Consider the following 15,406-nt stretch of genomic DNA (forward strand, 5'->3'; position numbering starts at 1 on the left):
GTATTGTTCTGGTTCTTACTAAGTCATAGGGTCATAAGACTTCATAAATTACACATGCAGGATATATTTAATCTTACATATATATAAAATACACATTAAAATTTTGTTAATAAAAGGTAAACAGAAATACTCCCTATACTCAGCTGAAAAAAATCCCAAAATAACTGAAAAGGCTACCTGTAACTAAAACAGAAAGTAAAAAACTGGCCACTAATAAGCAGTCAGAGTATTCATGCTCCAAGTCAGCCAAGCAGATCATGACAAAACACCAACATGGCTTGTAACTACCACTTGGATTCAGAAAGAATTGACAAATGCCAAGTGAAAAAGCATTAAAAATTATTCTAAAACTTAGAAAATAAAAAAGTAGCTGTTGGTTAATCTTAAGTTCAGTTTTTGCTATTTAAATAACTTTATAACTATGGAACACTGCTGTTATAAACTCATTTGAAGAGGTCCAGCTAGAGTGCAAAAAGATTACGTACAATAGGATTCTGGCACCATCTGGTGGCAGTACCCTGCAACAGCAGGGGTTTTTTGTTTCCTTTAAAGATCCTCTCGCTCATTTATCAACTATCTAATAGGCATCCTCCAAGCATAGTACACACACATTTTTAAATCTTTCTTAGAAGACAGGGCATAAAATAAGGTATAGTATCAAACAGAATGCCCATCTTCAAGAAGAAAAATCTACACCTGAATTTATGACTATCAGAATGTCAGAGTCTGCTCTTGCTTAGAAGTTTGCTTAAAGTATCTATGCCCCTAGAACTCTCAGGCAAGAAGTTCCTCAGGAGTATCCTGGTTAAGTCCATGAGTCACAACACCAGACCAGTAAGCACACCAATGCAGCTTGCAAGGAAAAGAACTGTGGTGGTTTTTAAATATCTTTAATCTCACTATGGAAAACAATATAGAGGTTCCTCAAAAAATTAAAAATAGATCTACATACAACTCAGAAATTCCACTTCTGGATATATACCCAAAGGAAATAAAAACAATTTCATCAAGATATCTGCACTCCAATGTTTATCATAGTAGTATTCTCGATAGCCAAGATATGGAAACAACCTAAATGCCCATCACAGATGAATGGATTTAAAAATGCGGCATATATACACAATGGAATATTACTCAGCCATGAGGAAGGAAGATAACCTCTCATTAGCAACAACATGAATGGACCCTGAGCACATTATACTAAGCAAGATAAGTCAGACAAAGAAATGTACTGTACAGTATCAGTTATATGTGGAATCTAAAAAAGTTAAACCTGTAAAAAAAACAGAGTAAAATGGTGGTTAAAAGGGGGTGGGGTGGGGAGATAAGAGTGCTGGTGTTTGGGGTACCTGGGTGGCTCAGTTGTTAAGTGTCCAACTCTTGATTTCAGCTCAGGTCATGATCTCAGGGTCTTGAGATTGAGCCCTGCACCAGGCTCCATGCTCAACAGGGACTCTACTTGAGATTCTTTCCCACTGCCCCTCATCCCTCTCCCCGCTCACCTGTGCCCTCTCTCTCTCTCTCTCAAATAAATAAATTTTTTTAAAAAAAGTGATGGTGTTTAACAGTACAAACTTGTAATGAAAAGTAAATAAGCAATAGCAATATAATGCAGTCTAATGAATATAGACAATAATATTGTACTCTAATTATGTAATGTGATAAATATTACTACATTAGCAATCATATTACAATATATAAATGCATTAAAGTAACATAATGAAAACCTTAACCTTACATAATATTACATGTCCAATTTATTCAGGTAAAAAAAATGTCCTTGGGGCACCTGGGTGGCTCAGTCAGTTAAGTGTCCAACTCTTGATTTTTGGCTCAGGCATGATCTCAGGGCTGTGAGATCAAGCCCCACATGGAGCCTGCTTGAGATTCTCTCTCTCTCCCTCTGCCCCTCCCCTCTCCCCCTCTTGAAAGAAAGTAAATGTCCTTGAATTCTTGACACTTCTTTCAAAAAGTAGACCCAATTTTGCCTTTCCTTGAACATGAGCTGTACTTAATGACTTGCTTCTAAAGAAGAGAATGTGGCAGAAGTTAATGGTATGTAACTTCCACAGCTAAATCATCAAAGGCATCGCCACTTCCATCTTGCCTTCTTTTGGATTACTCACCCTAGGGGAAGTCAGCCACCATGTCATGAGGAACTCAAGCAGCCTGTGGAACAGCCTACTTGGAGAGGAACTGTGACCTCCTACCAACAACCAGCATCAACTTCCCAGTTATGTGAGTGAGCCCTCTTGGAAATACCATCCAGCCCCACAAAGCCTTCAAGATATTGCATCCCTTACCAATATTTCTGAGCTAAGCTGCTCCCAAAGAAATAGAAATAGTAAGTATTAATTGTTGTTTTTAAGCCACTTCATTTTGAAGTAACTTGCTGTGCAACAATACATAACTAATACAACCTAGAACCAAATTTTATCTACAACAGAAACTAAAAATAGCTCACTTCAGTTTAATACTCTGATTTGCCCACATGTTAATAAAATTTCGAAGTTTCCTTCCTAATACACTAAGTAGTGTTCCTTTTTTTTTTTTTTTTTTTTTAAAGATTTTATTTATTTATTTGAGAGAGAGAATGAGAGAGAGCACATGAGAGGGGGGAGGGTCAGAGGGAGAAGCAGACTCCCTGCCGAGCAGGGAGCCCGATGCGGGACTCGATCCCGGGACTCCAGGATCATGACCTGAGCCGAAGGCAGTCGCTTAACCAACTGAGCCACCCAGGCGCCCAGTAGTGTTCCTTTTTTAATTCCCCCCAATTTTTCATACTATTTCATAATATTCATCGTTTTCTAAGTTAATTTTAAGAAACAGCAACCTAAGCAGACTTTAGGTGGTCAGCAAGGACTGTTTTGAATATCTTTATTTTTGCAAAGCAACTATACTAGGTCCTGAGTGGAGAACCATGCCCTTGAGGCATGAAATAATTCATGTTTTTCAACTAAACTTTTTCCCCTGGCTCTGAAAGTTACAGATCAATGGGAAGTTTGGAAAGTTTCTCCTTTACCTCTGTGAGGGATCCACAAGCCACACCACCGTGCAGGGCTTCATCCAATGCAGAAAGGGTTGTAGCTAAGAAGGCTGGTGAGAGAGAGGAAGACGTTTGCATCTTCATCCCATAAGCCTGAACAAGAAAAAGAAGACATTCTTTTCAATCTCCATGCTTATTCAAAACCAGAAAACAAACTCCAAACCTCAATTACTAGCAGCTGGAACCTCAATTCATCTCTCTTTTCCTCAAACATTTATTTGTTAAACAAAGATTTAGTCCATGCCAGAGACCGTGCCAGACTATGGGGATATGACAGAAGAGACAGGCCCTGCCCTTAGTACCTATGGTCACCCTGCAATTGAAATCAGGACTGGAAACTAGGCAATTACAATACAGTTATCAGAGATACCATGACAGGGAAAGGGGATTCACAGAGGCAGTGTACCTGATCTATGGATTTTGTGATCCAGGAAGACTTCAGAAGGAGCTGGATGTCTGAGCTAAAATGTGAAATAGCTGTTATGCAAAGGAAATATGCATGTTCTGCCAAAGAGACAGAACAAAGAAAGGGAGAAAATGGGAACTAATAAAAACTACAAAAAATGAAGAGTTCATTTAGAAGGGTTGAAAGAGGGAGTATGGTCACAGTGGGGCCAGTGATGAGGCTGGAGAAATAAGCAGGGGCCAGATCATGAAAGAGCCTTGTTGGAAGTCTAGGGTCAATGTGGAGAGCAACAAGGAATGACATGCTCAAGTTATCTTTTCAAACCAAGGTTGGTCTGTGAAGAATAGCTTGAAGGTAGGTACAGTAGCCTGAGAAATGGCCCCCCAAAAGATATCTGCATCAAATCCTTGGAACCTGTGAATATTACCTTCTTCTGAAAAAGGGCCTTTAAAGATGTGATTAATGTGATTACATACCTAGCAATGTTTAAGAACGCTTACCTCTGCAATTTTTAACATTAAAAATTACTACTATTTTATTAAATTGTCCAAATAAACTGAGGTCAAGCCATAGACCTGTAATTATTCATTCATTCATTCATTCATTCAACAAATACTGAGTACCTACTGCATGCCATATACTATGATAAACTCTGGAAACAGAAACAGAGACAGGGGGCGCCTGGGTGGCTCAGATGGTTGAGCTTCTGCCTTCGGCTCCAGTCGTGATCCCAGGGTCCTGGGATCGAGCCCCACATCAGGCTCCTTGCTTGGCAGGGAGCCGGCTTCTCCCTCTCCCTCTGCTGTTCCCCCTGCTTGTGCTCTCTCACTCTCTCTGTCAAATAAATAAATAAAATCTTAAAAAAAAAAAACAGGAGAGGAGATTCCTCAAAACCTTCTAAAAAAAAAAAGAAACAGTTTTTAACCACTTAAAGTTTACAACTTAATAAATCTATGTATGAAATCCAAGGCCTTCTGCTTCTGTGAGGATGTAGGAAAACCAGCATATTAATATTTAAAAGCCATAAATTGCCCATCTCTGTCCAATCTCACCTATTAAATTCTTAGATCATTTAAACCATGGATTATCACATTTTTCTAAGGCTATACTCAGGTACATTAAAAAAAGAAAAGAAAAGCTACAGAAAAAAGTCATGTGGTATGTATCTGATTTAGAAATACCTGAATATTGTCTACAATATATCATCAGGCTGTTGTCTGATAGGTGAGCCTGGGGACATTTTATCAAACGTGTAAAGTACTTCCTTTGCAACTATAAGTGTACTAATCACTAGAATAATAGATTTAGTGACACATATAAAAAAGACTAAAATGAAGGAACAAAGACTTCAGAAATGATAGTATGTATATAAATGAAACAAAAAGGAATATTTTGGTATGCCACTCCACCAGTTTTTCTTCCCTGTTGGTGGCTGCTGCTTCTCAGACGCATCATTATTTAATCTGATCTTAACTGTTGGCTTTGCTCAGAACTTGGTTTTGGATACACTTATCACATTATCGCATATTTACACTGATGACTCCCAAATATATACTGCTACGACAGACCTCTCCTTCAGATTCCAGGTCCATGTATTGAACTGCCTGCTTAGTATCTCCATTCAATGTTTCATAAGCACCTTACATTCAGCAAGTACTAAATTAAATTCATGATCTGCCTCCCTCAAGCCTGATCCTCTTTCCAGCATTCCTTATCTCAGGAAGTGGTACTACCCAGTTTCCCAAAGCAAAAAATCAAGGAATCATCTGTCACTTTCCTGTTATCTCACCAGCACCCACCAGCAAACAATCACCAATCCTATTCATTCTGCCTCCTAAATATCTCTCATAACAACTGACATATGCCATCTGCACTGACACCACACTAATAAAGCATGTCACAGTCACCTTCTGTCTGGAATACAGGAGTAGATACCTAACTGGTCTTCACAAATATTTTCCTACTCCTTTTCAATCACTTACCTATGTTCAAGACTGAGTTGTTGTTGTTTATCATTAAACTTTTGTTTTAATGGGTCTCAAAATTCTGTGACAGATTTTTGGTCAAGTTGTGTCCATTAAAAAGTACTGATTTTAAAAATTAATAACTTAAAACTGCCACACATACACACAAAAAAACAAATGGTCCACAAAACATTCTCCTTTCCTTCTGTAGGTTTTACAATGCACTGTTATCATTAACCAGTCTTTTACTATTAAACTTAATTGGCCAATTGACACAAACAGTCCTGAGACCTTTTTTCCACCACAGACTGGGGTGGCAGCTATTGGGGATAATATTCATTTAGCCTTCTGAGCTTTCTGGGCAGACTTGGTGACCTTGCCAGCTCCAGCTGCCTTCTTGTCCACTCCTTGGATGATGCCGACAGCAACCGTCTGTCTCATGTCACCAACAGTAAAATGGCCCAGAGGAGGATAGTCAGAGAAGCTCTTAACACGCCTAGGCTTGCCAGGAACCATATCAACAATGGCAGCATCACCAGATTTCAAGAACTTGGGACCATCTTCCAGCTTTTTTCCAGAATAATGATGTATCTTCTCCTGCAGCTCAGCAAACTTGCAAGCAATGTGAGCTGGGTCACAATCCAGCACAGGTGCATATCCAGCACTGATCTGGCCTGGATGGTTCAGGATTATCCTGAACCTGAGCTGTAAGCCAGCTGCTTCCATGGGTGGGTCATTTTTGCTGTCACCAGGCACATTGCCATGAACATCTTTGACAGATACATCGTTCTTTTTTTTTGTATTATTTTTATTTATTTGAGAGAGACAGACATAGGGAGAGAGAACACTAGCAGGGGGGAGAGAAAGAAACAGGCTCCCCTCTGAGCAGGGAACCTGCCATGGGGCTCGATCCCAGAACCCTGGGATCACGACCTAAGCTGAAGGCAGATGCTCAACCGACTGGGCCACCCAGGTGCCCCCAGATACCCATTCTTGACACTGAAGCCCACATTGTCCCCAAGAAGAGCCTCACTCAAAGTTTCATGGTGCATTTCAACAGATTTTACTTCAGTTGAAACATTGACTAGAGCAACGGTGACCACCATGCCAGGTTTAAGAACACCAGTCTCCACTCGGCCCACAGGGACAGTACCAATACCACCAATTTTGTAGATGTCCTGGAGAGGCAAACACAAGGGCCTGTCAGTTGGATAAGCTGGTGGCAGAAATGCCATCCAGAGCTTCAGGCAGTGTGGTTCCACCAGCATTCCCACCTTTACGGATGACTTTCCATCCCTTGAACAGAGGCATGTTAGCACTTGGCTCCAGCATGTTGTCACCATTCCAGCCAGAAATTGGCACAAATGAATCTGTGTCAGGGTTGTAGCCAATTTTCTTAATGTAGGTGCTGACTTCCTTAACGATTTCCTCCTATCTCTTCTGGCTCTAGGGTGGCTCAGTGGAATCCATTTTGTTAACACCAACAATTCGTTGTTTTACACCCAGTGCGTAAGCCTGTGCTCATGGGCCTGCCCATTCTTGGAGACACCTGCTTCAAATTCACCAACAGCAGCAGCAACAATCAGGACAGCACAGTCCACCTGAGATGTGCCTGCAATCATGTTTTTGATAAAGTCTCTGTGCAAGACTGAGTTTTTAAAAACACAGATTATACCCTTTATGACTTTTTATTGCTCTCAGAATAAAGTTCAAAATCCTCTACATGGTCTGTAAGCCCCATGATCTGACTCCTGCTTGCTTCTCTGACTTCATCTCTGAGGTCAATCTGCTCCTCACCACTAAGTTCCATTCACACCAGCCTTATTTTACTGCCAGGAAACACCATTCTCCTTCTCTTCACAGGGCCTTTGCACATCCTAGTCCCACTGCCTGCAGACTCCTCCATGCTCACCTCCTTCCTGACTTTGCCTATCTCTCCCCTATTCACCCTTCAAGTTTTAGCTACAGTGTCAGTTCCTAGGAGGAGCCCTTCCCAACCCTGGAACTAAGTAATGTACCCTGTTATTAAGTTTCAGAGCTTTTTGTACTTTTCCTTGATAGGACTTATCATTACTACAAATAACTAATTGTTTATGTAATTATATGTGTAATGTCTGACTTCTCCCACTAGACTGTAAGCTGCATGAGGGCAGGATGTTACCATGTTCACTGCAAGATCCCCAGGACCTGACAGAGTACCTGCTACATGGTTGGCACACAAGAAATACTAGTTAAAGGAATATATAAATGAACAAAAAAATCTTCCCTGGAAAAATAAACTGATGCTAAGCCAATGTTTAAAGCAAGACCCAAATCTACAGAATGCTACGGAAGTGAACGTACAACAAAGGAGAAAGATGGCTTCGTGAGGCAGCATTTGGAATGGTATTGAAACCATGGCTGAAGTGGTAGCAGAAGTGGAGTCTAAAGGTGAATTTCCTGCCCATGCTCTCTTCTTTATCCTCCAACTAGAACTATGCCATAGATATTGACCAAACAGAATGACACAGGTCAAACTAAAACACTTTCTTGGTGCTTTGCAAGCTTCGAAATAGTAACAAGTTAATTTGAACATGGTCATAGAATCATCACTTACTATTTTAGCTCTCTTCCTTCTCCCATAAAACAAAGCGAGCTGTTCAAAGTATCAAGGTCAATGACAAAGCTAAGACAGTGCCAATCCCTAGCTCCAATTCTAATTCTTCTGACTACTTTGCCTATGAGGTATTTTCTTAGATCACAAGCTAAATCTGAACAAAAGAAAATACTTTATCTATTCATTAATTTCAGAATTTTTAAATGACACTAACATTCCTTCCTTCCCACTTCATAGAACTGAACTCCACTTTATTGCTCAGTGGTTACCAAATTTCAGTATAAGATGTAAGGTAAGTAATCTATAATCCACCTAAATAAATACATTTGTAAAGCACTGAACAGACTTTTAGGCACTCTTATTCTGGGAAAACAAGATCTTTTCAAACCATGCACTAAACCTACATGTTGAAAAGCTAAAGTTATGAAACAAAGTATAAAATAATACTACAACTTGATGAGGATTTGTTATAAAAGACTTTAATTCTTCTCAAGGGTGAGCAAAGTTTTTGGGTGCCTAGGTGGCTCAGTCGGTTAAGCAGCTGCCTACAGCGCAGGTCATGATCTCAGATCGAGGATCGAGCCCTGCTCAGGCTCTGCATCCAACAATGAGTCTGCTGCTCCCTCTCCCTCTGCCCTTCCCCCCAGCTCAGGCTCGCTCACACTCTCTCTCAAATAAATAAATAACATCTTTAAAAAAAAAAAAGTGAGCAAAGTTCTTAAGTATTATTTATTCAATCAATAAGCAAGTATAAATCCAATATATGTACTTTATGATGTAGACTGATGATGATAAAAGTTAGTATTACAGAGACAGGGGTTCTAACTAGGAGTATATTATAACTTAACCATGAGACCCACAAATTCCACCCAAACAAACAAAAGACATAGATGACCTTTTGAAATATCACTATTAGCTACAGAGAAAAAAACTTCCTGTTGCTTCCTCATTCCCATAATTAGGAACTCTCTCCCATGAGCTTATAAACTACATAAATTTTTCACATATATTCTCATTAAAGGACTAACTCGATGGTGTGAATCAATATTTTTGAGGTGTTCACCTCTATTTTTGCTTTTGCCTCATCTCAAAAAAGATTTTATTTTTTTTAAAGATTTATTTATTTGAGAGAGAGAGAACGTGCATGCATGCATGCATGCAGAGGGGAAAGGCAGAGGGAGAGAGAGTCTCAAGCAGACTCCCCACTGAAAGTGGAGCCCAACACAGGTCTCAATCTCATGACCCTGAGATCATGACCTAAGCCGAAACCAAGAGTTGGTTGCTTAACCAACTGTGCCACCCAAGCACCCCCCAAAAAAGATTTTAAATGAGATAAAGAATGATCGCAAAAATCATAACCAAATCATAATAAAATACATATATATACCGTTTGCATCTGCGGGGCACAGGCCCTGCTGACCATATATAGAAGTTCATGGACACCTCCATAACTAAGGCCAGTCATCTTCATAAGCTCCAGTGGGGAAAGACATAAAAAGTCCTAAACAGACAATAAAAAGACTATTTTAAACATATATGTGCAACAAAGATATTGGAATTAAAAAGAAACTTCTAATGGACAGTATCCATGTATAGATAAAGCATAATTTGTTGTAGATCAAAGGTTTATATGTTTCTTATAGTATTTCCCCCTACATATGCCTTAACTGAAAGATACGATGCCATAAACTTATCTTCTAATTCTCCAATTTAGTTAGCATATATCAGAGGACATATCAAGTAACATCACATAGCAGCAGCCTCTAACCCAGGTGTATATGAGCACCGCCCTGGGCCAGAATTTGGGCACAGACACCAGAATGTGTCAGATTGAAATGGGTTTCTTACTAAGCTATGAGATCATTCAGAGGAAGTATTTAATAACTGAGACAATAAAACTGACTATGGAATGAAATGTTAAGTCTCATACTTCTAAGAGTGTTTTCAAGTATGAACATGAGGGTTATTAGATGTGTAAGAGGAATCAAAATACCATTAACACACAAAGCAATTTTTTAAAATTGCAGCATATGCTGAAAATCTGTCTTATTAAGGATTAAATCCTAACATAAAACCTTATTTAACCTAAGAGGGATCTGCTTCACTATTGTGCTTAAAAATGCAACATCTGCTCCATTTCTCTCATTCATTGATAGGAAAATTATTCTATTAATTTCTCTTGCTTGCAAGAGACATAATCCATTTTGAATACCATCTCCTCATTTAAGTCCTATTTCTCATGTAACTGAAAAATTTCTTTCAAGTGGACGAAACTTCTCTAGAATCCCAAATAAATGGCATGAGTATACTTTACATTATGCTATAAGCATTCTCCCCTGACCCAAAATGCAAACATATTGGAATCTGGATAAATGAAATCGCATTTAGAAATACAACCTAAGTGGCCTGTTATTTTAAATTAGCCTCTGGAGAAGCACTATAATTTATCTTTTTCTTTTTTTTTTTAGAAAGTTAGATTTTCATATTTCAGGCTTATTTTCGAGTTATTAAGGTATATTTAAAATTAATTTGTATTTAAAGTTTCTCCATGAGAAAAAGTACATAAATTTTACCTGACAGGTAACAATCTGATGTCTGTTCAGACGGTCACACAGCTCTTGTGATAAACCCACTCGTCTGAGTTTCTTGCTACCCATGCCTTCAGATACAGCAGAAAAAGGACCCTGAAAAGAATTGGAAAAGGGCATAAGCAATAGTAGACAGTATCCAAAACAGGCTACAAAATAAAAAACTCCTCAAGCTTCTCCAGATACAAAATAAAATGTACAGTATTTAAAATATTACTGATAAAATAAAGGATAGCTACAGGATCCTTCTAAATGTCTGCCAAACATCCACACAGAGAAATAATACAATGTAAGAATGTGCATTTCACTTCTTTGGTATTTCTTACATGAATATAAAAACACTACTTCACATTTGTATAGCATCTTAAGATTTTCAATGCATTTATAAATTTTATTTGGATACGTAATTAACCCTTAAGGAATATTTCCAAGCAGCACTCCTTAGAAAGGCTTTACTTTCATTGCACTGTAACAATAATTTACTGTGCACCTCCTATGTACCAGACACTGTTCCAAAGCTTTACATAAATTATCACATTTAATCTTCTCAACAGCCCTTTAAGGAAGTTTGATTATTGATCCAATTTTTACATATGAGAATACTAAAGCCTTGAAATGTTAGCTACTCCATAGTCACCAGAAAAAGTTAATGGTGGACCCAGAATTTCAACTCAGGAAGTCTGACTCTAAGACTCAACCTCTTAACCGTTACACCCTACTACAAGTCCATAATCATATTTAACCTCTCCTTTTTCTATGAGGCAGAGCAAACTTCTGAATCAAATGAGATTTTATTATTTCAGGTCTTATTTACAAACTGAAATTGTTTTTATTGTATTAGCTTCTCACATTCTCACATGCAATTAAATTTCACTCTTGTTGTTGAACTTCACTAGGGCTAAACGAGGCTCATGAAATATTTGCCTTCAGAGAACTAGAACAGTCACTGTGATTCCTTTCATTATGCATGCAAAGGAGAAGCTGTGTTTCTCACTGAGATGGAAAGATATCCTTTGGATAGAGTAGAAACAGGAACTCTTCATGGTTCCAGGAGATATAGCAATATAGTTATCAGAAAAGGAGTGACATTTTGGAAAAAAATACATAGTACTGAGAATATAGATACCAGTTTATTTCCAATACCACGGCCCAAATTTCTATATAACATATAAATTCTCTGAATTAAATGAACTCTCTCCCTCCCTCTCCCTCTTCTCCCTTTCTCTCTCCCTCTCTCTCTCACACATTCACGTGTGCATGCACACATACACACACAGCTCCCAAACACAAAATATATCCCTCTCATTTCTCTCAGCAGGAATTTGTCAGTATTGATTTGTTTCCCAAGTAGTGTCTTTACAGATCAGGTAGTTCTGGGCAATAACACCATTTAGACTGATAAATTCAATCAAAAAGGGGAACCCAAACTACCTGGACTTTAACAATAACCAACTCTGCTATCTCAGCCTTATTAGGGCCACTCCCATTATCTGCCTGCACTATGCATACTGCCCCGGGGCGGGGGGTATTCCCTACACTACCAAAAAAAAAAAAAAAAAAATCCATTCATTTGGCTCCTTCCACAGACACTTCTTAATCACACGCTCTCCTGAGCCCTTGGGTACAAGAATCATTTAAGCATATTCCCTACCCTTTGCGAACTCACAGTAAAAGATGAAAAGAGATGTATACACAAATAATTACAGTCATGCAATAAGTACTGTCATTGGCATTTAAATGTGCTATGGAAGCAGACAGGAAGAAGCACCAAACTGGTCTGCAAAAGTCTGGTCAGTGCCATAATCCTGCCAGAGGCAGCTACCTAAAAATTTGATCCAACCCTGTCATCCTTTAAAACTACCCATGGGACCATTGTAATTTACCCATGGGATAAATTCCACACTTCTTAAGATCGCATAAAGACCCTTCATCAACTGGTCTCTCACTTCCCTCTCATTCATACATCTGATTGCAAGGCCCAGATCCTGGCCTCCCTGGCAGCTACTTCATCTCCTGGTGTGAGTGTTTCCTCATCTGTAAAACAAGGGTAATTCAAATATTTACCTCATAAGAATGTAGTGAAAGATTAAAGGATTTGGATGGTGTCTGACACACAGAGCTCAAGGTTAATAATCATTACCATTATCAATTCAGACAGCAAAACATCATTTGCCGCCTCAGTTATCAGCTATGCAGCCACAATATACTGGTAGGTTACACCAATGGTCAGTCCGTCCTGACTCCTTGATTTTTCTCCACAAAGCCTGCCCCCAACTCACTCTCTTCCTCTCCAGTGTTCTCATCATACTTTGTACATATTTGTTGGATAATCTTATTAACGTATTATTACAGCTTGCGTGTTCGTTTCTTCCACCAGACTTAAATTCCTGCTCTGTATGTGTGCACAGCATGCCCGCACATGTAAACAGGGGTGAGGGAAGCTATTCCATCCTGAAGACTGAAACCTTCCCTCCTCAACAAAATAAAAACCCTTATGTAAGATGTTCAATGAAAACTATTAACGATAATAGCTAATATTTATTGAGCCCTTATTACATGCCAAGTACTGTTCCAAGAGCTTCCGTCCGATGTTTTACCTCACTTTTCAGACTAAGGATACTGAGGCACTGAGTTGAAAAACTTGTGCAAAGTCTACCAGCTACCAAATGGTTGAGTCCGCATTCAAATCCAGAGATCGAGCTCCAGATTCCTCGCTTTAACTACGTCTTCTTCACCACCAGAAGGCGAGCAGACCATAAACTTCCCTTAATGACGGGCTCCCCTGCCGAGACTCCGAACAGCCAGCAAATGGGAGAGGGGAGGTGGGCATCAAGAGACGAAAATGTCACCCTAGAATCCCCTAAAAATAATTTTTCCAACAAGGAGCAGCTTCCCAGCATCCCCCACAAAAGAAGGCCAGAAGCCCCCAGATCCCGCGGCGAGGTTCCTGTTAAGATGCCTACAGGCCTAAGGGGGCGTGTACTGGACCAAAGAGAGATTCTCCGCTACCCCGAAATCAATAACACAGAGAGGGGCCCAGAGAAGGAGCAGAAAATAATGAGCGCATCCCGTTTCCCCACAAACGCCCCCCACACGAAACTTTCCAGTACCGGGTCTGTAGCATCCAACTTTCAAAGTTTCCCCCACCCCTCACAGTTCCCCGCGGAAAGCGCCGCAAGGCAACAACCCAAATGCTGACTGGGTCGTCACTCTGGCAAAATATCCAATCAGAGGTAGGAAGAGTCCCAGGTTGGCTCCCCGGCTTGCAGGGAATTGTAGTTCACACTATAATCAGTTGAGGCGTTCCAGTCAGTTTCTCAATACAGTGATTATCAAAATCTTGTAGAGAAACAGCAGCACGGAGAAAATGAAGCCAGGAAAAACCTTGCTTGGAATTGTGTCTTTTCTTTTTTTTGTCACTACCTTTAAAAAATGTGTAATGGACCAGAGAGACATGTTAGTTTTCAAGGAATAAATAAGAATCCACCTATCCTAGAAGAGGTTTTGAAAGAGAGTTTGGGTTTATTTTGGTTTGCTTTTTTCTTTTAATTTTTCCTTTTTTTTTTTTTTAAGATTGTATTTATTTGAGAGCGCGCTCGCGCGCACATGAGCCGGAGGAGGGGCAGAGGTTAAGGGAGAAGCCGACTCCCCGCTGAGCCCTAATGGGGCTTCATCCCAGGACCCTGGGGTCATGACCTAAGCCAAAGGCAGATGCTTAACTCCCGGGTTTGCTTTATTCACCACACTTTGGTGATGAAATAGTTTGGGAACTGCTGAGTGAAATTGCTCAACTGAAAACACTTAATGGGGAAACATGAGAGTCTGTAGTTTAAGGAGACCATGAAGGAAACCAAACAGAAGTTTATGTGTAAAAGCAGCTGTGATAAGGAAGCTTAGTAAACTATTGCTCTAAGACTCAGTTTCAGATTACAGTATTTGCAAAAAAGCTTTTGCTCGTTCTTTGCTCTCATCTCTCTGTGCATTTTCTATCCTATAATTTAGCCTACTGTATCCTAATTACTGGCCTGCACTCCTCACTGGACTGTGAGCTCGAGGACAGGGTTCGTAACTTAATCAGCCGGTAAAGTAGGGCCTAGCACCCCGTTCAATTAAAGGTTGTCCGGTAAATGAGCAAATAAATCAATGGATTAGGCAGAAAATGGGAATTCAAGAAGTAGGATTCTGGGATTATAAGAGAGCCCAAGTGGATAGAATAACAATGGAGGAGGATCCAGGTTTCCTTGCTCTCGGTATTCCCAAGGCCTGGCAAAACACTGCCACTGGCTAGCACTTATTAAAAGCTGACTTCAAATGCTAGGGAGTAAAAGAGAGAAGAAAAAATCAAGGGACACTGATATTCCTGCCACCAGCTCCGCCGAACGCAAAACAGAAGGTGCTGAGCGGAAGAGTAGTCAAAACTGAGAAGAACCGTCCTTATTAGCCAGGTAGCTGATTTACTCTTTCGGTGTCCTAGCTTTCTCTAGTCCGAAGAGGTGGCGTCACGTGACCCAAACAAATATGGCGCCTTATTTGCATCGTCCCTCCACTGACCAATAGGAGTAGCCGCTGTCGGTCGTCCCACCCCATCCCGCCATCGGGCAACCTCCCGAATGGGACTTATCACCTGACTCGGTTCAAACATGGCTGCGCTGGAAGCTCTCTTGCTTTGGGCACCGGGAGAGGGTGAGTGTAAGGCGCCCCAAAGAAGGCGGGGGCGCTCTCCACGACCCCTGTATGGAGCGTCCCTCAGCCCCAATCCCCACGGTCCTTCAGCCCTAACACAGACTCTTCTCCAGACCTCACTCC

General features: G+C 40.2%; 2 protein-coding genes across 2 annotated transcripts in view; one reads left to right on the forward strand and one right to left on the reverse strand.

The window, feature by feature from the left end:
* Positions 1 to 13,753, reverse strand: part of RAD51B (RAD51 paralog B) — a 565,004-nt gene extending 551,251 nt beyond the window's left edge. Inside the window, exons 1-4 of the mRNA XM_021679523.1 lie at positions 13,711 to 13,753; positions 10,586 to 10,696; positions 9,400 to 9,513; positions 3,023 to 3,139 (exon numbers count right to left, since the gene is read on the reverse strand). Coding sequence (XP_021535198.1) covers positions 3,023 to 3,139; positions 9,400 to 9,513; positions 10,586 to 10,669 — 315 coding nt within the window. The 5' untranslated portion in view covers positions 10,670 to 10,696; positions 13,711 to 13,753. The remainder of the gene's footprint in view (positions 1 to 3,022; positions 3,140 to 9,399; positions 9,514 to 10,585; positions 10,697 to 13,710) is intronic.
* A 1,448-nt stretch (positions 13,754 to 15,201) lies between these two features.
* ZFYVE26 (zinc finger FYVE-type containing 26) overlaps positions 15,202 to 15,406 on the forward strand; it is a 63,683-nt gene continuing 63,478 nt past the window's right edge. Inside the window, exon 1 of the mRNA XM_021679733.1 lies at positions 15,202 to 15,283. The gene's annotated coding sequence lies outside the window, so the exon portion shown is untranslated. The remainder of the gene's footprint in view (positions 15,284 to 15,406) is intronic.

Source organism: Neomonachus schauinslandi, chromosome 9 (genome assembly GCF_002201575.2).
Source record: "Neomonachus schauinslandi chromosome 9, ASM220157v2, whole genome shotgun sequence".
NCBI lineage: Eukaryota > Metazoa > Chordata > Mammalia > Carnivora > Phocidae > Neomonachus > Neomonachus schauinslandi.